The sequence below is a fragment of the Rhinatrema bivittatum genome, chromosome 1, assembly GCF_901001135.1.
Source record: "Rhinatrema bivittatum chromosome 1, aRhiBiv1.1, whole genome shotgun sequence".
Taxonomy (NCBI): Eukaryota; Metazoa; Chordata; class Amphibia; order Gymnophiona; family Rhinatrematidae; genus Rhinatrema; species Rhinatrema bivittatum.
Window position 1 is genome coordinate 537,206,374 of NC_042615.1, and position 25,055 is coordinate 537,231,428.

Sequence of the window (25,055 nt, forward strand, 5' to 3'; positions counted from 1 at the left end):
TCCAAATATCCACATGTGGCTTGCGAGATGCTGGCTGGCCACCCCTGCTTTTAAGGGATGTAAGGATTGAACTGAAATTAAGAGAATTCAGTGAAGAAAAAAAATCTTGTAAAAATACAATAAACAATTTCTTCCTTCTGGATTAGGAATATGGATTAACAAGGAACAATTTCATGATCTTTAAAATCTAGTCTTGAATATCTTTTTAAAATATCTGATGTCTTTCAAGTTTGGCAGTGCCTTTTGCTGCTGTAGTTAGGTCTTGCATCGTGTGTGACATGCAGAATTCTCTCTTGGAGTGAGCTGCTTAATTAGGATGTGGCACTGCTTTTGTTAGACCTAGAGTGTCTTGTTACTGATCTAGAGAAGCAAGCTTCAATAATTGATGTACTAAACAATAAAGTCAGCCATCTGCTTACTGAGTTGGTGAACATGCAGACCTACAGAGCAGCTGCTGTCTGTGTAAGCCAACAGACACGTTTCTAGGGAGATTGCTGATCTACCTGTTGATACATTGTGCAGGGATTTTTTTTTTCCTTTTCCTTTTTTTTTTTTCTTGTCTGTTTCCATTCACCTAGATTTGCTGGCTGTTGAATTGACAGCTTTTTTTGACTAAGGTAAATTTGTTCATGCACAAAAGAGTTCTTATAGCTTCCTCTTTTCCATATTTACCGCCAGCCATTTTGAAACTGTTTTATTCTAAGCCAAGATGTTTTGTTCTGTTTCTTTGCTCATTTAATTGACCTCATAAACTAGGCATCTTTCCTCACACCTTTACATGTTCCACAAGTTGTTGGGAGACTTGGTAGAATGTGCCTTAGAAGGAGAGTGAAATGTAGAGGGTACAGAAGGTGGGTTTCTTTGTTTTTAAGTTCCTATGGAATAAAAGTTGCTTTTGGCAGAACCTTTCATTTCTTTGAAAGATGATGGTATTACACTCAAACATATTTTGTTCCCTGCCATCTTAAGAACATAAGAAATGCCATGCTGGGTCAGACTAAATGTCCATCAAGCCCAGCACCCTGTTTCCAACAGTGACCAATCCAGGTCATGAGTACCTGGCAAGTACTCAAACAGTAAATAAATCCCAAGGTACTAATGCCAGTAATGACAGTGGCTGTTCCCGAAGTCAATTTGATTAATAGTTTATAGACTTCTCCTTCAGGAACTTGTCTAAATCCTTTTTAAACTTACACTGCTTTCCCTATATTCTCTGGCAACAAAGTTCACAATTTAATTGTGCGTAGTGAAAAAAAAATATTTTGACCAATTTATTTTAAATGTGCTACCCATTAGCTTCATAGTTTTCCCTAATAGTATTTGAAAAGGTGAGCAATCGTTCTGTTTACCTGTTCCACTCCTTTGTACTGTACTCTAGTTGTTGAACAAATAAGGGTAAGGTTTATTCACATTTAATTAAGTGACATGCAGCTCAGGCTGGTACATGCAAACATAATTATATTCAAAATCAAACATACAAATCAACATTTTTATGAATTCAGTGAATTGGGGACTCAGATTATGGAGTCAAAAATTAAAATTGAAACTAAAATATGACCACAAGTTCTTCAATAATACCTAATCTGAGCCACCTTGTTCTCCGCAGATCAAGTATCTGCTACAGTTAGAGCTGAGCATTTACCAAAAATACATAAGTAAACAAAGCAGCTTACTAATGTCTGAAAGACAGTATTCATCAAGGGCTTCCATGATTAATTTGTAAGTTTGATTTTGAAATGTAAATTTCTCTTCTGTAACCCCTAACTTTTCTGTTCAAGAGTTTTTATAAACATAGAATTTTAAAAAATATTCATGAATGTGCCTAATTGACTAATCCAAAGAATTCAATAATTTTGAGGTCATACAAGAAAAGGTCCTATCCCTAGTAGATACCCATTTTGTAGATATAATTGAGGGTATACAAAGTAAAATTTCATCCAATAATTGTAAATAGGCTGGGGTGGAATGATCGCAGGACTCAGTTCATCAGATATTTGTGGTTTGAACATGCAATGCTTTAAAGGCTGATGAAAGGATCTTTAAATATGTATCTGCTTTCTTATTGGAACCCAGTGCACAGCCTGCAAATTGGAAGAATGGTCCCAAGGTTGCAGACCAGACAATAGTTGAGCAGTGGCATTTTGTATTTATAATTTTACAAGGAGTTTTTGGTAGACCGATCAATAAAGGGTTACAGTAGCCTAATTTGTTGCTAACAAAGGCATGGGTAAGAGTGGGCAAATTGTATTTCTCAAAAAAAATCCTTAATGGAGCTGATATAATTGGAAAGAAAATCCTTAGTGATGATGCAATACCTGAAAGCATAAGAAGTTTACAAGCTACTAGAACTCCAGCTATGGGTTTTGAGCTTTCTTCTGAAATATTGCATCTTATAAAATCAAGTGGGAGTTGATATCATGAATTGATTCTTGGCATCTGTGTTGGTGGTATTTTTTAACCAGTACTGTGACATCCATTAAGCTATCTTAGAGCCACTGAATTGATCGATCGCTTTCTCCCTATTGGGGCTCAGTTCTATATATAACTGCATGTCATCCACATACAAATGAAAATTAATGCCTTTGGATTGGATGAGGTCAACCAATGGTTAAAAAATATTAGAGAACCGGGGACAATATAGATCCTTGAAGGCCCCCCCCCTCCCCCAATAAGGGGCATCTATAGGAAAGGATAATTTGCAATGAAAAATACCTGCTGTGAATGATTGAAAAGATTTAAAACTAAAGGCAGTACGTCTAATGCTGTAAACCAGCCTTCTTAAATTTAGTGACCGTATCGAGTGTTGTGCTAAGATCTTTTAATATAACTGAGTGTCTAACCATTGGCAAGGTTGCTGTACTGAAACCGAGATAGACAATGATCAAAAATGTTTTCTAGGAGCTGCAATAATTGAGATACTGCTCTTCCAGACAAAAAGGGCAGCTTAGCGACTGGTCGATAATTGTCTAGGGTCTATAGAATCTAAGATTTTTTTTTTCAATAAAGGGTAGAGAAACAGACTCTCTGAATTTAGTTTGAATGATTTCTTCTTGCAAGGAAGATTAAATGATTTGCAATGCATCCAATAAGTAATTTAGCTTCCTCCTTCAAACTAAAGACATGGATCTAGGAAACAGGTTGTAGACTTCGATTTAATCATTTTGTCATTTAAAGTCTCCCCTTCAAAGGATGTTAAACAGGGGACACTGGATAATTTTAAGTAGTTCTGGAGAGAGAACTTTGTGTTCCAAATTCTGAGCATATTTTTTGGGTTTTCAAAAGAAATGGCAAGCTAAAGAATTGCAGTCTACTGATATTTGTATTTTGATTCTAATCTCAGATTTGGTTGGTGAGTTAATTTTTTCAACAAACCATAGTTGAGGATGTTGGGTCATTAGTTAGCGTCTTTAAGGGATATTGTTTGACAATTTAATCATATTATGGAATTAAATGTTTCTATTTCATAAGACTAGAAAAGATCTGAAGAGTATTTTTCTTCCTCCCAAGAAGTGTATCCTGTTTCCAGTGTTTCTTAAGTTGATCTTGTTGTACCCACATAAGCAGGTCCATTTTCAGAATATCCACAATTAATTTACCAGGGATGGCCAACACCTGACAGACAGTGCCCCATGTGACACACTACTCATTACAATTCTTGGCTGAACTAAAAAAAAGAACCTAAAAATTTCTTTCCCTTGTATCATTCTTAACAATAAAAGTGAATACTCTCGCTGAACAGAAATTGCATAATACCCATTTACAATGACATCTTGGATTATACAGAAAACCCTTCAAAAAAGTAAGACACTTGGAACCCATATGGTATTAGGCCTCTTGTAACATGTTGGGTGTGGCTTGTCTCTTCAGAAAGCCATGAATAATTATAATTACAATATAGTAAACCTCCTAGCACTCAAACAATCCTACCTATGAAAAGGCAACACTGCAGACATTACACCAGGCACTAAAACATCAACTTGCCACCTATTGGGGTAACAGAACAAGCCAAACTGGTACAGATCTCCAACCATAAACCACACAGTAGCAGAATACCTCACATTGGTTAAACACCAGAACATACAGACCCTCACCATCTATTCTAAAGAATAAAGTGACCATAAAGTATAAACAAAAAATGCAGACAAAAATTGAACTGGAAACCACAAGAAGCCAGTCTGTGTGCAGTCAATAGAAAAACTTCTCTATTCTAATAAAATAATAAATGTCAAAACAGCTGATAAATAGAATATCAATTACAAATTCAGATAATTTTCGAAACACCAATAAAATATTTCAAAATAGACACAAACACCCAATTTTTAAAGCTAAAGATGATAAAACATCTCCTGTTCTCTGTACCTAGGAACTTTTGGTTTCCAGATACCCTGAGATTGTAGTGGATTAGCAAGAGGAGAAGAGAGGGTTGTCACTCACAAACATTCTCTCTTCTCTCATATACATACACGTGTTCTCTCATGTTTTCTCATACATGCTCAATCACACAGGCGTACTCTTTTTCCCCTTCTCCCCCCCCCCCCTCCCCAAGCCCAAGTAGCAGCAGCACCTTCCACCGCTGCCTCCAGCCTCTGTGGCAGAAGTTCCTCTTTCTTGGGATTAAAGGGGCTGACGCTGCTCTGCCTCCTGCTCAAACTACCAGTTTTTTTGTCTAAACCACTTTTCTTCCTACTTGTGTCCGATGCTTCTGGTTCTGAGGGCAGCATGGCCTCTTCTGCCTGCATCGGCCTCCTTCTTTTGGGTCGTTCAGATGGGATGGAGGAGGGGCCATTCTGCCACCGCCCCCTTCTGCTTCCACCAGATCTGCTGACAGCCCAGACAGAGGTGCTCTGTCCCCTGCTTGGGCAGAGGAGGGAGAGAGAGGCAGGAGTGCATAAAGTATGGTATCCTGCCAGCGGAGGATGATCACACCTGCTTGTACTTTACATCGCAGGTTAAGAACTGCTGTTTGAGGACTTGTTCTTAAATTTGTAGGTGTGTGAAACCATGATTTGTGTAGTCTGAGGTGTGATGACAGTGATTCATATTTATGGTGATAAACCCCCTCATTTGTTTCAGCTTTTTGTGTGTGCACTTGTGAAAGCTTAACACCCTGGCATCATTAACAACTTTATTCCATACTGTAAACAACTTTTCATCAAAAACTTCTTAGTGGCTTCCTATTTAAATATCAAAGTGGTTAACACAGGAACATAAAAACATGATGGCAGAAAAGGGCTGTGTAGCCCATCCAGTCTGCCCAACCAGCCAAATTAATTTAGCATCACTTCCTTAGAGATCCCCCCCCCCCCCCCTGTATTTAATATCCCATGCTTTCTTGGATTCAGATACTGTTTTTGAATCCACCACTTCCACTGGGAAACTGTTCCATACATCCACCACCCTCTGTAAAGAAATATTTCCTAAGATTGCTCCTGAATCTACCCCTTTCATCCTCCTCTCATGACCCCTCATTCGAGAGCCTCCTTTCCATTGGAAAAGGCTTACCACCAGTGCATGGAAACCTTTGAGGTATTTGAAGTTCTCTCATCTCCCCTAACTCACCTTTCCTCTATGGTATTCATGTTTAGATCCTTGTCTATCTCCATATGCTTTAGAATGAAGATCACGGACTATTTTAATAACCACCCTCAGGACAGACTCCATCCAGTTTATATCCTTTTGAAGGTGCGGTCTCCAGAATTGTACACAGTATTCCAAGTTTAAACACTGTCCATTTAAAATATCAAATACACTCAATGTAATAAACTGATTTTTATAGTAAAATAGTGCAGAACTGTAGGAAAAACACAGGTGGTGGTACATGATCATGTATTATATTTTATTTTAACAGTTTTTTATACCGACCTTCATAGTAAATTACCATATCGGATCGGTTTACAGTTTAACAAAGGGAAAAACTAGAGTAACAATTCACGTAAACGAAAGATAACTAAGTAGGAATAAGTCAAAGTTACAATCAACAGGGGGGAGAGAACTTGGAAGCTTGCAACAAGCTGGAAAGAAGAAAGGCCGGTAAAGTATTGTTACCATAGAGCGAACAAGTTAAAAACTTAAGAACAGTGCTTTAACCTGAAAGTTTGAGTCCATTTTTTCTTTGAGAAACGGAGTGCCAGACCGGGTAGGAATGAAGGCCAACTAGTAATTGTCTGGTGGTTCAGGGAAGGCTTGGTGAAAGAGCCAGGTTTTAAGTCTTTTTCTGAAAGTTAAAAGGCAAGGCTCCAGTCTGAGATTTGATGGGATGCTATTCCAGATAGATGGGCCTGCTATCGAAAAGGCTCTGTCTTTGGTCGTAGCGAGGCGTGTGGCTTTAGTGGGGGGAACATTTAGAGTGCCTTTGTAAATATCTCTAGTTGGTCTGTTAGAGGAGTGGCGTTTGAATGGTATTTCCAGGTCAAGTTGAAGTTGATGATGGATGGTTTTGTGGATTAAGGTGATTGATTTGTATAGAATTCTGAAATTTGCTGGTAACCAGTGTAGGTTCCTGAGTATGGGTGAGATGTGTTCGCAGCGGCTGGTACTGGTCAACAATCTTGCTGCCGCATTTTGTATCATCTGCAGAGGTTTGGTAGTGGATTTGGGGAGTCCTAGTAGAAGGGTGCTGCAGTAGTCTATTTTGGCGAACAGTAGCGCTTGGAGGACTGTCCTGAAGTCATGGAAGAATAAGAGTGGTTTAAGTCGTTTTAGAACCTGTAATCTGTAGAAGCAATCTTTAGTTGTTGTGTTGACCATTTTCCTTAGGTTTAGTCGATTGTCTAAAATCACCCCAAGATCTCTAACCTGCTTACATGTGATGTGAGAGTTGAGTGGTGATGGTTGGGAGATATTGTTATCATTTGAGGAGATGAGGAGAAGCTCTGTCTTAGAGGCGTTGAGGACCAAGTTTAAGCTGTTGAGTAGATTGGTGATGGATAGTAGGCAGTTATTCCAATGGGTGAGCGCTTTTGAGATTGATTCTGTTATGGGGATTAGAATCTGTACGTCGTCTGCGTACAGATAATGAATTAGGTTGAGATCTGTTAACAGTTGGCTGAGGGGGAGGAGGTATATGTTGAAGAGGGTTGGGGATAAAGAAGATCCTTGTGGTACGCCAAGGTTAGATTTTGTTAGGGGTGACTCTTTATTGTTGATTTTGACTTTGTAAGTCCTATTGCTGAGGAAGGACTTGAACCAGTTGTAAGCAGATCCGGAGATGCCGATACCTGCTAGGCGATCCAACAGGATGGTGTGATGGTGTCGAAAGCCGCCGATATGTCTAATAGGACTAGTAAGAAGGAATGTCCTTTGTCTAACCCCATAATAATATGGTCTGTTAGTGAAATGAGGAGGGTTTCAGTGTTGCGTGATTTACGGAAACCATATTGCGAAGGGTGTAAGATCTTGTGGTCTTCCAGATAGTCAGAAAGCTGTGTGTTTACCAGTTTCTCCGTTAGTTTAGCGACGAATGGGAGGTTAGAGATGGGTCTGAAATTTGCTGGTACATTTGGGTCTAAATTGTATTTCTTGAGGAGGGGCTTGAGTGAAGCGGTTTTTAGGATGTCTGAGTAGCTTCCTTGGGTTAGGAGGCTGTTTATGATGCTGGTCAGAGGTCCTGAGATCAAGTTTGGGATGAGAAGCAGGAGTCTCGATGGAATATTATCAGCCGGATGGCTAGATGGTTTCTGTCTTTTTAGAAGGGATTCTATCTCTTTGGTGGAGATTGATTCGAAACAGTCAAATTTGGGTCTATTTAGAGAATTGGAATTCTCGCCTGACTTGAGGGGAGTTGTATTTGTAGGAAGGAGGGCGAGGGTATTTAAGATCTTCTGTTGGAAGAAAGAAGCGAGTTCTATAGCTTTGGAGAGAGCTTGTTCATCTGGAATAGGTGGTGAGGTCGATTTAGTGATTTCCGATACGTAAGCGAATAGGGCCTGGGCATCATACTGAAAATGGTGTATTTTGTTTGCATAGTATTCCTTTTTTTTCTGTAGAATGGCGGTCCTGTAGTGATTTAAGAATCCCTTGTATGTTGAGAGGGTTGTTTTGTTAGGGGTTTTGCGCCATCTATTTTCTTTCTGGCGTAAGTCCTGTTTCATCTGTTTCAGTTCTGAGCAGAACCAAGGTTGGTTTCCCTTTTTTGTTGGGTTGAGTGATTTGGAGATTATTGGGCACCATTTGTTTGCGACTGTTTCTGTAATCTTTTGCCAGGAGGATAGGGCTGAGTCAGGATTAGCTAGGTCTAGGTTAGAGAGTTCTTTGGATAGCTGATCGCTGAGTATGTCAGATGGACATGCTTTCCTGAATTGAATGGTAGAGGTGTACCTCCAGTTGTATTCGTTTGAACTTCTTCCTCTCTCCTAATGCCCAAGTTTATGCTCCCTGTTTGTTGTAACTTTGTCTTCTCTATAGTTGTTAATGTGGTTTTTACCCCTAGTTCTATTGTAAACCGGTACGATAAGACTTGTCTTGAGCATCGGTATATTAAAAGAATTAAAAAAAAAAAAAAAAAAAATCTAGCTCTCTGCACAAAAGCTACTGCTGTAAAATATAATGTGGACAAGTGTAAGGTAAATCATATAGGGGAAAACTAACCCATGCTGTAGCAACACAGGTTCCATTTTATGAGTAACACCCAGGAAAAAGATCTGGGCATCATAATGGATAATACAATGAAAACTGCTTAGTGTGCTGTGGTGGTTAAAGCAAACAATGTTTAGGAATTAAGAAGGGAATGGCAAATAAAACTGAGGATGTCATAACACCCCTTTATTACTCCATGGTAAGAGTGCACCTTGAATACTGTATGCAGTTCTGATCCCTGCATCTCAAAGATATAGTTGTACTGGAGAAAGTACAGAGAAGGGTAACCAAAATGATGAAGGGCATAGACAGCTCCCGTATGAGGAAAGGCTAAAGAGATTAGGGCTGTTAAGCTTAGAGAAGAGACCACTGAGTGGGGGATATGATGGAGGTCTACAAAATCATGAAAGGACTTGAACGGGTAAATGTGAGTTTTCCTCTTTCGGATAATGCAAGGACTGTGAAGTTAGCAAGTAGCATATTTAAAACATATCTGAGAAAATTCTTTTTCATTCAATGCACAATTAAGCTCTGGAATTGGTTGCCAGAGGATGGGATTAAGACAGCTAATGTAGCTGGGTTTAAAAAAGGTTTGGATGAGTTCCTGGAGGAGAGGGCCATAAATTATTAATCAATAGGGAATAGCCACTGCTTATTACCAGCATTACTAACATGGGATCTATTTAATGTTTGGGTACTTGCCAGGTTCTTGTGAACTGAATTGGGCACTGTTAGAGATAGGATATTGGGCTTGGTAGACCTTTGGTCTGACTCGGTGTGGCCCAGATAAGGCTACCACGGAAAGATTAAACTATTTCTTTGCTTCGGTGTTTACTGAAGAGGATGTTGGAAAGATAACTGTTCCAGAGAAGGTTTTCATGGGTAGTGATTCAGATGGACTGAACCAAATCACGGTGAACCTAGAAGATGTGGTAGGCCTGATTGACAAACTGAAGAGTAGTAAATCACCTGGACCCGGATGGTATACACCCCAGAGTTCTGAAGGAACTCAAAAATGAAATTTCAGATCTGTTAGTAAAAAATTTGTAACCTATCATCAAAATTATCCATTGTACCTGACTGGAGAGTAGCTAATGTAACCCCAATATTTAAAAAGGGCTCCAGGGGCGATCCGGGAAACTACAGACCAGTTAGTCTAACTTCAGTGCTAGGAAAAATAGTGGAAAGTGTTCTAAAGATCAAAATCACAGAACATATAGAAAGACATGGTTTATTAGAACAAAGTCAGCATGGCTTTATCCAAGGCAAGTCTTGCCTCACAAATCTTTTTTGAAGGGGTTAAAAAACATATAGATAAAGGTGAATGGGTAGATGTGTATTTGGATTTTCAGAAGGCATTTGTCAAAGTTCCTCATGAGAGGCTTCTAGGAAAAGAAAAAAGTCATGGGATAGGTGGCGATGACCTTTCGTGGATTACAAATTGGCTAAAAGACAGAAAACAAAGATTAGGATTAAATGAACAATTTTTCTCAGTGGAGGGGGGCGTGGGCAGTGGGGAGTGCCTCAGGGATCTGTACTGGGACCTGTGCTTTTCCATATATTTATAAATGATTTGGAAAGGAATAAGATGAGTGAGGTAAGCAAATTTGCAGATACAAAATTATTCAGAGTAGTTAAATCACAAGCAGATTGTTATAAATTGCAGGAAGACCTTGTGAGACTGGAAAATTGGGCATCGAAATGGCAGATGAAATTTAATGTGGACAAGTGCAAGGTGATGCATATAGGGAAAAAAACCCATGCTATAGTTATACAATGTTAGGTTCCATATTAGGAGCTACCACCCAAGAAAGAGATCTAGGCGTTATAGTGGATAACACATTGAAATCGTCTGTTCAGTGTGCTGTGGCAGTCAGAAAAGCAAACAATGTTGTGAATTATTAGAAAGGGAATGGTGAATAAAACGGAAAATGTCGTAATGCCTCTTTCGCTCCATGGTGAGACCGCACCTTGAATACTGTGTACAATTCTGGTCGCCGCATCTCAAAAAAGATATAGTTACGATGGAGAAAGGTACAGAGAAGGGCGACCAAAAGACAATGGGGATGGAATAGCTCCCCTATGAGGAAAGACTAAAGAGGTTAGGACTGTTCAGCTTGGAGAAGAGATGGCTGAGGGGGGGATATGAGAGGTCTAGAACAGGTAAATGTGAATCGGTTATTTACGCTTTCAGATAATAGAAGGACTAGGGGGCATTCCATGAAGCTAACATGTGGCACATTTAAAACTAATTGGAGAAAGTTCTTTTTCACTCAACGCACAATTAAACTCTGGAATTTGTTACCAGGGGATGTGGTTAGTGTAGCTGTATTTAAAAAAGGATTGGATAAATTCTTTGAGAAGTCCATTATCTGCTATTCATTGACTTAGAAAATAGTCACTGCTGTTACTAGCAACAGTAGCTTGGGATAGACTTAGTTTTTGGGTACCTGCCAGATTCTTATAGCCTTGATTGGCCACTGTTAGAAACAGGATGCTGGGCTTGATGGACCCTTGGTCTGACCCGTATAACAGGTTCTTATGGCATATGTTCTGTCTGATTTGTATATAGTAGGATGTGAGGCAGGGTTACAAATAGACAGTTTAGTGCATTGGCGTGTTCTGAGGCAGCTGAAAGAACACACGAAGGAAACTGAGTGGATGCTAGTGCTCAATATGTCCACTAAACACCTATAAGCAACTGTTCAGACTTGACTTGCTGGATGTGCCAGCACTATGCAGGCCTTTTCATCTGCAAGTGTGACTTCAATGTCTTGGACTCCTGCAGTGTGCAGAGAGTGCACTCTGCTCCAGGATAGGTTCTGTATGGCTTAGGAAAATTCATCAATTAAATTGAAGGCCCTTGCTTTTCTATTTTGACTGACATGACATGCATTAGATTGGCATTTATCCTATAATGCCAAGGGATTTCAGTTTAATAAGAGGGTTATAAGATGCTCATAAACATCAAGGTCTTGTAATTCCAATCTCAACTGAAGTCAGATCTGGTTTTCAGCATGTTTGAACAAATGGGTTGGTTAGAGTAGCAGGCTGAGAAAAGAGAAGCTAGGGTTAAAATCCCACTGATGGTCCTTATGACCCTGGGCAGTCACTTAAACCTCAATTGCCTCAGGTACGTACTTGGATTGTAAACCATCTGGAGACAGACTACCTGTAGTGCCTGAATGTCACCTTGAACAACCAATGAAAATGCATGAGCTAAAAAAATAAATATTACTAAAATGTATTTGCATGCATTTGATGTAAGAATCAGAATAATAGGCCACAAAAAACACTTGTATGTTTGTTGTTGTGGACCAGGGTTTAAGAACTTTGCAGTATACATAATTTTTTCTTTTTTTAATACCTTCCTTACAATGCACCTATCAAACGGTGAAGGGTTGCAAAGGATTTGTGTAAGGTAGGTTAGAGATTTCTGGGTCTGCATTTTCTGGCCATCAGCATAACTAAACTGGTATAGCTTGCAGTTGGGCTGACTATTTTCTCTGAGGACAAGCAGGATGGTAGTCCTCACATGGGTGACATCAGATGGAGCCAGATGTGGGAAAACTTTTCAGTTTCTAGAAACTTTGACTAGGCACTCTGAGCATGCTCAACATGCCCTATGCCATGTGTCCATGCAGGGGTCCCTCTTCAGTGTCGTCTCCCCCCCCCCCCCCCCCCCCCCCCCAATGAAGTTATCAGCATCACAATTGGATTCAGCTCTAAAACATTTGGCTTTTTTGCCTCATGGAAAACTTTTTTGTGGTTTTCGCTTCTTCTAAAGTCCGTTGCTAGGTCCTTCTCTGTGCCACCCCATAGTGTCCCCACTCAGGGTTTTCGGTGTTCAGGTAAGTTTTCTTTCGTGGTCAGTTCCCCCCATGATGGAAGTGCCTCGGTGCCAGCTTTCCATTGGTTCCTGCCACCATCATTCTGTCTCTTTCCCCATTTGTTTCATCCCATCATGGCTGCATTCTACTTCTGCCGATGCCCCCAGTGCCCGAGGACCATATCTATTACTGATCGTCATGAGGTTTGCATCCTCTGCCTGGGGGCATCACATGACGTTCAGGATTGCCTCTTATGCACTCAGACGACTCCTAAAGGATGTTGGCTTCAACTTGACAAGATGGACAACCTCTTCGGGTTGAGGAATTCTGAGCCATTGGCATCAGAAGACCTCTGAGTTGCACCGATGGACACCACTCAATCAGTATCGATGGGACCATCTGTTCTGTTGAGGTCACCAGTGGATAGGGGTGCCAGAGACCAACCGTCATCTGTCTCTTCCGGGATGAGGATATTGGGTTCATCATCCTTGACCTAGGCACTGGGGAAAACCTGGGCCAAGTATGATGGGAAGCCCACTGGTCACCGTCAAAGCACAATGCCAGGCACAGGGACACACCGGCTTTTGCCGTGATGTCCCTGAAGTGACCCTGTGGCGAGGAGCAGCAAACCTCAGCAATACCCAGGGCCCGAGACAGCCTCCACTGATCCTGGTGCTGGTTGCTGATCCCCCTCATGGGTCAGAAGAAAATCTGACCACCCCTCCTTCCTCCCAGTTAGTGTTAGCATCAGCAAAGTTCAAGGAGGAGCTGGAGTATAGTCAGCTAGCAGTGGAGTGGGAGCTGCAGGGCTTCAGTCCCATGGCACAGACAGCACCTGAGCTGGTGCTGCCTGTGCTTGTACTGCTTCTGGAGAAGCTCGATGTGCTCATTATTGTCTTACTGACCCAGTTGGTGTCAGTTCCCGGGATGGACCTGGTGTCCAGGGTGCAGAGGCCTCCCCTTACTAAGATGGTGGTCATCGCTGGTTACTCCAAAGAGGAAGCTCCACCGAGGCTGGGGGAACCACCAAGGCCAGTAGTCCCCTGTCCAGTTCCATCGGTGCTTGCACCTCTGGACTTCAGCAGACCACCTAGGGCCCCATCCCCTGTAGTATACAGTGAGGATGAGGGTCCCAATGACCCCTGGGAGGATGAACAGATGGAATCCTTCTCTGAGGATTTGGATGGTCTCCTGTCAGACCCTCTCTAGAGGAGCGAAGGAAGTCCCCTGCCTGAAGACTGGATCTTCGCAGGGTTCGTCAGGGTGATGGCAGAGGCCATCTGTTCCAGCTTTTGACTGAAGAAGACAGGCACAAAATACTTGATTCTTCAGTTCGTGAAGCATCCTAAGGAGATTGTGGCAGTCCTGGTACACGAGATCCTTACGGAGTTGCTGCTGAGGATTTGGGAACGCCCCCTTAGTGTGTCCCATGAATAAGAAGGCGGATGTGGTTTACCTCATCCAAAAAGCTGCCAGATTCGATAAACGTCCTCTACTCCACCAATCTGTGGTCGAATCCGTTCTCGAGAGCCAAACACTCTAGGACACACTCCTCGGCGCCCCTGGGGAAGGACCACAGAGAGTCGGACGCTCTTGGGAGGAAGGTGTTCCAAGGCACCATGCTAAGTTCCTGCATGGGTGCCTACCAACTCCACATAAGCCGATACTCGTGGGACATAGGGAAGTATAGGTGCAGGAGGTGGCTGAGCAGCTGCCTTAATAGCAGCAAGGCACCCTCATGTCACTGGTGTGCAAGGGTTTGAAGTGTGGAAAACATGAGCTCTGTACGACCTACGATGTTTTTGAATCTGCATTGAGGGTCTCTGCAGCAGGAATCAGTGTCCACAGACTGGCATGGCTGCGGGCCTTGGATCTCAGACCAGAGGTACAGGAACAATTTGCTGATGTGCCATGCACTGGAGAGAATCATTTTGAAGATAGAGTGAAGGATATTGTGGCCCAACTCTGGGACCATCGTGAAACCCTCCAACCACTCTCCACTAGCACTCTGGACCCGTCCTTATCCAGGAGGCCGTCGAGGTAGGGGCCCAGGAAGTACTATCCTCCTCCTCCTCAATCCCGTACACATCAGAGCTCCCGTGGCCGTTCCAGGCAGCAGAAAACTCCTAAGCCCTAGCCAGCTTCTCAGTCAACTCCAGGGATGGAGTTATATCTGGGCCTTAGGGAGCATAAGCCAGTTGCTTGTACCTGGGATGACGGACCCTCCAGTCGGGGACAGGCTGCAGTTCTTTGAACTGGTGGCCCAGTGTAACCTTGGACCATTGGGTTTTGTCAATCATCCACCCAGGGGTACCATTAAACCTTTTGGGTGTCTCGCCAAATTGCCCTCTGTGCCCATTTTGGGGGCCAGTAGCGTATCAGGAAGTACTACAGATTGAGCTCTCCTCCTTCTTAATGGCTCCCTCTTAACAGCCAGCGTAGTCTAACCCATACCACCAAGGCAAAGAGGGCAGGGATACTACTCCAGGTAATTCCTGATTCCAAAGAAAACAGGAGGACTCCTTCCCAATCCAGACCTGAGGGCCTTGAACAAGTTCCTAAAAAAAAAAAAGTTCAAGATGGCTTGCTTGGGCACCTTGATCCCTCTCTAGCAAAAAGGGGACTGGCTATGCTCCCTTGACCTAAAGGACGCATACACCCAAATTGAGATCTTTCCCTGTCACAGAAAGTATCTCTGATTTGTGGTGGGGAAACATCACTTGCAGTACCGGGTATTGCTGTTCGGGCTCGCATCCGCCCCACGAGTCTTTACAAGATTCCTGGCTGTGGTGGCGGCGCACCTCCACAACTGGGAATGCTTGTTTTCTCGTATCTGGTCAATTGGCTGGTCAAGAGTACAGCTCAGGTAGGGGCCATCTGGTCCACGCGCTTGACCATTCGGGTGTTGGAGACAGTAGGGTTCATTCTCAACTACCTAAAGTCCCATCTCAGTCAGTCACCTTAATTGGACTTCATTGGAGCCCTGCTAAACATGGCCCAAGCCAAGGCCTTTCTGCCATGCCAGAGGGCTGGCACTCTTGTGACCATTGTGACAGATGCAACAGAGCTAGCAGGTATCTGCTTGGCACATGTTGAAGCTATTGGATCACATGGCCACGACAGTCCATGTCACTCCTTTGGCATGCTTACATATGTGCAGAGCATAATGGACCCTGAGGTTGCAGTGGCACCAAGCCACTAAGCCTCCAGGATTGCATCCGAGTCACCCCGTCTCTCTGGGACTCTTTGTCCTGGTGGCATGTACTTTCTAGTCTAGAACAGGGGACTTCCTTTTGGAGGCTTCCTTCTCAAACTGTGATTACCATGGATGCATCTACCCTGGAGTGGGGAGCTAATGTAGATGGACTCTGCACCCAGGGACTGTGGTCCGCTTAGGAGCATTCTTGTCAAATCAACTTCCTGGAGCTTTGTGTGATCAGATACGTGCTATGGACTTTCAGAGATCGGCTTTCCAACAAAATTATCCTGATCCAGACCACCAACCAAGTAGCACTGTGGTATGTCAACAAGCAGGGAGGCATGGAATCATACCTCCTGTGTCAGGAAGCAGTCCAGATCTGGACCTGGGCCCTGGCCCTGGCCCATGGGATGGTGCTCAGAGCCATGTACTTGGCTGGAACTGAGAACTTGATAACGGACAGACTGAGTCGAGCCTTCAGACCTCACGAGTGGTGCCTGGACCCAGGAGGTAGCAAATCAGATTTTCCGCCTTTGGAGGAGCCCAGATGTAGATCTGGTCACATCTCCCTGCAGCAGGAAGGTGCTCTGTTCTGCTCCCTGTCCAGGTTTAACGGCAAACCAGCCTTGGATGCCCTTGCCCGTCACTGAGGCAAAGGTCTTCTGTTTGCATATCCTCTGATTCCCTTAGTGGCAAAGACCCTCTTGAAGCTTCGCAAGGACAGGACACTGAACCTCATAGCCTCTCATTGGCTGAGGCAGGTCTGGTTTCCACTACTGTGGTGGGAGTCCATCTAGAAACTGATCAGTCTGGTGACTTCCCCAGATCTGATCTTATGCAAGATCAGGGCAGGCTGTGGCATCCCAACCTCCAGGCCCTGTCGCTCACAGCTTTGGATGTTGAGAGGTTAATCCTGCAGCCACTTGATCTTTTTGAGGATGTCTGGTCTTGATGGCTTCCAGAAAGCCTTCCACTAGAAAGTCCTACGGACTGAAGTAAAGGAGGTTTTCCGAGTGGTATGAGTGGAAGGCCTTAGATCCATTCTCCTGCCCTACACAAAACCACTTGACTACCTTCTGCACCTTTCAGAGGCTGGCTTTAAAACCAACTCAGTCAGTTCATCTTAGTGTGATTGGCGCTTATCACCATGGTGTGGATGGTACGCCTATCTCTGTATAGCCTGTAATTGTACATTTCATGCAGGGCCTGCTTCAGGAATATTGTAATCAGTATAAGGCCGGTCACCCTGTTTTTCTCTTTTCCTCCTAACTTCTCGCGTCCTCCCTCTTAAGCTTGATCGCCCCAGTGTCTCCCCACCCCAAAGCAAAGACTCCCTCTGTGCTCTTACCACATTCAGGTTCAACCTTCCCATTCTGTCACTGCTCTCCCAGGCTTGATCCCCCTGCCACAAGTTCTCTCCCCAGCTCTTCCCCCTACTTCTTGACCCTACCACTCATGCCCACTCTATCCCTCTTCCAGGATTGACACTCCATTTTTTACACCAGTTGTTTTCTCCTTTCTAGGCTCAACTCTTCCTTAGTTCTCTCTCCAGACTCAAACCCCTCCCACCCCCCTTTTCTCTCTCTAGCACAGAACAGTGCCATCTCTTCTGGAGCTATACAGACCAACAGCTGCTTCTTCTGGAGCTGCCCTTGCATTTCCTTCTTCCAGGGTTATGCAAGCCGACTTATGAGGCAACTCCTTCCTTCCTGAGTGTGATTCACTTTCGGGCCGATACAGTACAGTGTACTCCGGTGGAGAGCACTGTTAGCCCGGGTTTGGTCGCGCGTTTTGGCCGTGCTAGCTTTACCCCTTATACAGTAAGGGGTAATAGTGCGTCGAAAACGCGCGGCCAACCCCCCCCAAACTAATAGCACCCGCAACATGCAAATGCATGTTGATGGCCCTATAAGTTATTCCCGCGTGATCTAGAAAGCAAAATGTGCAGCGAAGCAGCACATTTTACTTTCAAAACTTAACGCCTGCCCAAAGGCTGGCGTTAATTTCTGCCGGCGCCAGGGAAGTGTACACAAAAGCAGAAAAAACTGCTTTTCTGTACAACCTCAGACTTAATATCATAGCTATATTAAGTCGGAGGCCCCAAAATTTTAAAAAAATTAAAATAAAAAAAAAAAAAACTTTAAATCGGCCTGTGGGTCGGAAGACGGACGCTCAATTATGCCGGCGTCTGTTTTCTGAACCCGTGGCTGTCAGCAAGTTTGAGAACAGATGCCAGCAAAATTGAGCGGCGCTGTCAAACTGGCTGACAGCCGCCTTTTTTTTTACTGTGGGCCCTCATTTGCATACTAAATCGCGCGCACAGGAGAGTGGCCTGTGCGTGGGTTGGGAGAGCGGGCGCTCGCCTTGGAGTGCCGGCTCTCCTGCGGGTTTTACTGTATCGGCCTGTTTGGGAGCTATGCAGCCACATTCTGTGCCCAAATTTTAAATTATGCACCAGAGCGGAATTCTGTGCAAATTCAGTGCTGTGCAATTGTTCAGAATTCCAAGAGTAATCTGTCAATTGAACATCAAAAGAAGAATTTTATTTTATTTATTTACTTTTATATACCGGTGTTCGATTTTACATATCACATCGGTTTACATTTAAACAAAATTTGCAGGAACTTATGCGTTATCTTTGTCAAATACATTAAACATTTAAATATGAGGATTGTTAACAAGGGATATAAAAGAACATGGGGAATGGCTAACACTACGGGATGCACAAAGGGATGCACAAAGGGGAGTGCCCCTTCAGCGCGCGACGCCTGGTGTTCTGGCGCTGTTTAACGTCCGTCACAGTCCTCAGTGACATCAGAGGGTGTATGCTGACTAAAAATATTTTAGAACTTAAATGTCATAGTGAAAGAACATGGATAGCAAGCACTGGGTTAACCAGACCAGCTAAAACCAAATCTAGCAAGGCAGTTTTGAAAACAGTTTTTAATATCATGGTTTTGCTTGCATGCTTTCCTAATGAATTGATTTGTATAAAGCTAATGCCTGAAGGTTAGCCATGCAGAGCTCCCAAGGAAATGTTCTATTTCAGATTTTTTTTCATTTTTGTTAATTTTGTGTTGTCGGAGTTTTTTTTTTGTTTTTTTTGTTTTGGCTCTTATTTTAGTTTTAGAATTTTTAATTTTTTGCTTGTTTGTGTTTTTCTCCCTTTCCTCCTTTCCAACTTCTGTAGGTCAGGGAGTAAATTTAGGCTGCAGCAGTTCTTTCTGACCCAGCCCGCCACAAGCAGTGACTGTTCTCCTTCCAGACTGGACCTGCTGTGGATTGAGCTGCTTGTTTGTGCTTGCTCACAGCTGAGCTTGCAGCAGGTAGCAGCAGCTCTTGTCAGGCTTCTCTTTTCAATTCACACTCGCAGTAGCTTCTCAGCCAGTGGCAGGTGCTGGATACCAATTTTTATGCAACCTGGCACCTGATAGAGTTCCACTCCTGCCTTCATAAATATTTCTGGTTAGTGGATGTTTTGTTTTAAAAAAAACAAAACAAAGCGAGCTAGAATTAGGGGATGATCCAATAAATTGGGTGGTAGTTAATACTGTGTTCAAGTATGGTTTTTGAAGAAACTGTTAATAGAACGTGGGACCTATCTGTGTACTTTTTTCTTGCTATATTTGATCTTTTATATTTACAAATGTGTTGATTTATAGCAGTTTGCCTTAACCACTAATCAGTGGACCGGCACCAGACCCTGGCAGCATTTCTGCAAGTCTGTGGAGCAACAGTAATTGCGGGAGGATGAGGATTGACCCTCCCTGCAGCTGCATTCACTGTGCTGCACTGCACCCTGTACCACAGCTAGTGGAAGCTTCCTAACCCAACCCCCTCCCCCCAACACACACACACACACCACAACTGTACGGACTTTCTTTTTTATTTTACTTTTGGGGCCAGTTCTGAGTCCCGATGTCTGGGAGGAGATTGGATGCTGCTGAATGTCTGTTTCTCTTTCAGCCCTCACCTCCCATACTGAAGCCAGGAAGGGACAGGGCCTGAGATCTGAGCAGATGCTGACTGTCTTAGCTCAGCTCGTTAATATCTAGCTGCAGTTGTTGCCCTCACAGAGATTGAAACTGACCCCAACTAGAAAAAAAAAATAGCCCATGGGGAAGGGGGTATTAATTATAGTAGTGTTGCTGGCTAGCAGGGAGGGGGGATTTTGTTCTGGGGTTTTTTTTTGTTGGTTTTTTTTGTTTGGGGAGCTGGGGACTTACTGGGGAGGGAAAGAGGGATTTTTTTCATTTTTTTTTTTTTTAATGTTTAACTGTTTTAGACTGGATATGGAAGGAAATAAGGAAGAGGGTTTGTTTGTTTTTTCAGTGATCAAGTGGTTGCTGGTTAGGAAGGAGGAAGCATTTTTTTCCTTTTCTGAGGAGAATACTGTTGACTGGGAGAGGGAAGGGGGTAGAAGGCTTTTATTTTCCAGCTTGTCATGTGTATGTTTTTTTTCTCTGTCCTCATTTCCAGTCGTGCACATTTGGTGTTGCTAAAGGTGTAATTACATTCTAAAGTCAAATGTTTTTCTGTTTTTGAGGTGTAATGTATTTATGCATTTGAAAAACCTAAGCGCTGGCAGCCCCAATGAGAGACTGTGTACTGCCATCTGGGAGACGTAGATTCCCAAACTAGGTTTTTTGCTCCTCTGACCATTAGATGTTAGGAGCATTGTAGAAACAGGTCTCAACTCCCAAAAGAGAGAGCATATCAACCATTGTGCGAAAGGGACACCTGTTGCCCGGGCTCTCGGTATGCATGCAATAGACTGATTTGGGACTCAGTTTTAAAATAGTTATAAATGTAGATAAACTCTGATATATTTTTGCAAATGTAGCTTGGATGTAGAGATAAAGGATTTAAATTTGTAAACATTTATTTAGGCCTTCTGCAATATTTTTAAAAGCTTTGCAGTTACATAATTTAGCAGCCTGGCTGGTTACTGCTTTTCCTGTTAGAAACCATATGCCAATTTTACAGCAGTTGCACTGGTTGCCCATTGTAATAGTGTGTACATTTTAGATTATTAAATTCTTTGGGGTGGAAGTTCCCTGTATCTTGTTGATTGTTTAATTCCACATATTCTGTCCCATATCTTGTGCTCTGCTGAACAGTTATTAGAGTATCAGGCTTTTTTAGTAATGGGCCCAGTTTTATGGAATAATCTCACTCAGGATATTTGTGATCTTTTGGACTTTTCATTAAAAAAAAAAAAGTGCATCTGTTTCAGTTGGCTTTTTCCTAAATATATTTGTTTTGTTTTATATTGATTGCAGAACTTTTATTTTCTGCTGCTTAGTTGATTAAGATGTGATCTGCTTAGCTTGGGTTTCACAATACGTGTAATATAAAAGCTTTTAAATAAAGTAGAACTATCAATGTGGCATATTTAATATTTTTTTGGAAAACTTCATTGAGCTTGTGCTTTTTTTGTTTGTTTGTTAATGGGGTCTTCTCTACAGGTCAAGACATCTAGGTTTTTATGGACCCCAGTGTTAAATAGCACTATAGCAAAGCTCATGTTTCAAGGGTTTGAAGACTTGAATTGTACTGGGACGCTGTCCTTTATTTCCAAAAGGTGTGAACTTGATTTCTTTGTGTTAGTGCTTGCATTTGTTCCACACTTTTTTTTCACTTGAAAAACTTTGTCCTTAAAATTATACCCAGGAAAGCATAAATTTTATTAAAACCACAATTAATAAATGACAGCATTAAATATACTACTTTTACTGATCATTTACACTTTTTTGTTTTTTAGCGGGGATCTGATGAGCTACTTTCTTCTGGTATCGCTAACGGGCCTTTTATCATGAGCAATTCTACTCCGACTACAGGTATAGTGAGATTATCTTAAAAATCTAGCAAGCTGGGCTTTGCTGGTCTTAAATTGAAACACATTTTGGAAAATAATTTTCTCAACTTTTTTGTTTGTGTTGATAGACTTAGTGCTATATGCAGTGTAAACTAATCTTGTAGCTTTCAACATGCTAGCATAATAGCACTGTGTACACATTTCCTTGATTTAGTAAATCATTGAGGTTTTACGTTGCCCATAGAGGAAACTCTAGTTGTTAGATTCTTCTATTTGGATAATAAAGATGATATAGGGACACTTAGTCTAACCTTTACCCATAAACTCAACTGATACGGGCAGTGTTGAAGAGTAAGTTGAAAAAGTTTGTTAGATTGAGCCAGTTAATTACATAGGGTTTGTGATAGGTTTTCCCTATTGTACATGTTTGTTTAGACCAGTTTTTAAATGGCATTCTTGCCCATTTAAAAAATAATATCCGCATTCAACGTTCTATGTGGAAAACATAATCATTCATAAGTCATAAATCAAAATATCTTCAAACAAAAGAGCCTTCTCCACAGCCGGCCCTAACCAATGGAACTCTCTCCCATCAGACCTTAGGCTCGAACAATGCCCTCTTACCTTTAAAAAAAGACTCAAGACCTGGCTCTTCATCCAAGCCTACGCCTGAGCTGGACACTACCAATCATTCTCCCTCCATGGCCAACTCAAATGTTCGACCAACTGCTTAATAATCATAGAACTCTTTCGATCGACCGCTTGTTACTTGATTGATCCCAATCGCTAATATGTTAAATTTCATTTTATAATGATGTTTTTCTTAATGTCATAGGTTATTTAATCTAAGTTAATACTTTATCCCAGTTCCTTGCTCCTCCTTGTTCTCTGTAAGACAAACAAGTTAAGTCTGTTCTATGTTATATGTAAACCGAAGTGATTAGTAACATTGTTACCAGAACCTCGGTATATAAAAACGTATAAATAAATAAATAAATAAAATAACTGTCAGCAGACAAGTATACTAGACTGAGAGGTAGATCTGCTCTAACTACCTCATTCTCAATCAAAAATGCTACATGGCATATATTCTATGTTCCCGCCGATAAGCAGGCTAAATTAGCCATGCTTTCTTGGGCGTCCACAGAGCTTCCAAAAGATCACAGAGCTTTGCTCTGTATGGCTGCACTGTCTTTCCTGCACGGCACAGTTTTCCTGTCTTCTTTTTTTTTCTCCATGCTGCGACCACATGCAGGGCTTCCAAGAGATCCCTTTCAGTTCCAATTTTTCAGAGTTGAGTCTTTTGCGATTATTTTTTGTGGGTTTTTTCAACCACAATCTCTCCCCGTCTACTTCTACCACCATGCCTCCATGTGCTCCAGCGTTCAAATTTTGCCAGTGGGCAAAATTGTCTGCCACAGATGGCCACAGTCACTGCTACATATGCCTGGGCTCGGACCACAACCAGGCCAGCTGTCGCCATTGCGGCTGAATGTCCCACCGGGCCCAGAGGTAGAGAGTCCAGAATATTGCCATGCTGAAGGAAGGGGGCTCAGACCAGTGCTCTTCTCATTCATCGCCAGGTCCTCGTGGAGAAAAGCTGGCCAAGGCCAAGAGGGCATCCTCACTACAGCCCCTAGGACCGTTGGGCACAACAGGCAAAACACCGGAGGTACGAGACAGACCCCATGAGGGGAAGAAGTGGCATATGTTGGCAGATGCATCGCACAGATACACAAGTGTGTTAGTAAAGGAGGCTAGACCAGTGCCATCTGCACAGTCAGCGCATGTGTCTGTAGCGAGGCCCAAGAACGATCGACGCAAGGAGGTGTCTGTCACTACTGGTTCAACACCATTCTTCCTGCCTGACGCAGGACACCGCGACACAGTCGACACGAGGAATGCTTGACGCTACCAGCAGCAGCCGATGCATAAACATCGAAGCACCTGGCAGCTGTAGAGTCTCTCCACCACAAAAGGTGCCCACCAGAAGACCAGCATTTTACTTCACCATGTTTAGAGATGAAGATGTTGGATGTTGAACTACTTTCGGAGCATCTATCTTCGAGCTCATCCAAGCAAGTTTTCTCAGACCTATCCTCCATCTCCAAATGCAAGAGGACTTTCCTCCAATTACAAGAGCCCCTGCAAAAGCGACACATCTTCTCGATTGGAAGAGCACACGGGGCACTATGCCCATGGTCTGCCTTTGGACATCCTTTGGGCAGCAGTTCCCACCAAGAGTAAGGCGATGTATGGAATTGGATAGAACTTCGCTAGTGTCGCACATGGGAGGTTGCAGATGGGGATTTGTTGGGCTTTCTTCCGGACCACCCCACAAGACTGAGCAATTCTCCATTATCTCCCAGGGAGCGCTCCCCAGTGGAGCACCATGATGAGCATCCCTCTGTCACCTCAGCCAGATATGGTACCAGAGGATTCCCCTCCTTCCTCCATGGAGATTTCCTCAGACCCACTGGAGGGGCAGCTGGAGCCCTCCTCTCCCCTGGAAGATCTTTCATATTCAAAATTTGTGGAAAAAGAGGGCTTTTTGGCTAGGCGTCAAAACAAAGAATATCCTGGACCCTCGGGCAGAGGTTATAGGCATTCTAAAAACACTTGAGGTTCCAGCAGAGCCCACCACCTTGCCGTCCCATGCGGTTTTGGATGCAGTAATGGTGAAGGCTTGGGATTCTCCATTCTCGGTTCGGCTCACCTCGAGAGACAGACCTGAAATTCCGAATGAGACGGTCCCCTTATTACAATACGGTGCAGCTCCCACATGCCTCGGTGGTTATGAAGTCCACAAGGAAGCACTCCAAAAAGACTAGTCTCCACTCCAACACCCCACTGGGCAAGGACTGTAAATATCTAGATGTCTTTGGGAAGCAGACATACCAGGCGAGCATGCTGAATGCGAAGGTACAGTAGCACCAATTTTATATCACTTGGTATCTGTATGAGTGCCTACAGTCCATAAAGCCCCACTGCTTCGGACGGAACTCCCCCGCAGCCATTCACTGTTCTAGAGGAAGGCCTGAGACACTTGCTTCAATCAATCTATGAAGCCTTTGATACGTCAGCCCGGATGTCAGTGGGAGGAATCGTGGCATGATGGCTGGCTTGGCTGAGAGCCAGCACCATATGCAATAATGTCCACCAAAAGCTTGCAGACCTTTCATGCAAAGGAAAGAGCAGAACGTGGCGGTCCTTTCTCTCCCATCTCCGGGAGAACAGCAGAGTACAAGCAGACAGTACCCTTCCAGTTACTGGCGCTTGTATCAACGCAGGCGCCAGTTCAGGCCCTTCCCTACCTACCAGCCCAGTAGGCAACAGCCACAGCAGCCTTCAAATTGGGGCAGACCATGGGTGCTGTGACACCTGCCTCAGCCCACCGAGCCGAAAGGGCAACAAGGTTTTGAGTGTGCCAGGGCCTTTGCCATATCTGCTAGTGGGGGAAAGAATATCCTTTTACTACAGCTCTTGAGCTACTCCCTCAACTTCAAAAGCAAATCTTCTGCACCTGGTGGGATGTCCAGGGTTCAAACACCAGACGGCCCTGATCCAGGCCTAAGTTCGATCTCTCCTCGAACACCATTCCTTCCAGCAGGTGCCCATCCACGAACGGAATGAG

The 25,055-nt window shown here is 43.3% G+C and overlaps 1 protein-coding gene across 4 annotated transcripts in view; it reads left to right on the forward strand.

The window, feature by feature from the left end:
* The window catches only part of PTBP3 (polypyrimidine tract binding protein 3), a 389,014-nt gene that overhangs the window by 137,671 nt on the left and 226,288 nt on the right, over window positions 1-25,055 (forward strand). For 3 of the 4 annotated variants that reach the window (XM_029614330.1, XM_029614322.1, XM_029614338.1), the window contains one exon: window positions 21,368-21,443. The exons of the other annotated variant lie outside the window; for it this stretch is intronic. In XM_029614330.1, coding sequence (XP_029470190.1) covers window positions 21,368-21,443 — 76 coding nt within the window. The remainder of the gene's footprint in view (window positions 1-21,367; window positions 21,444-25,055) is intronic. 4 annotated transcript variants of the gene reach the window in all.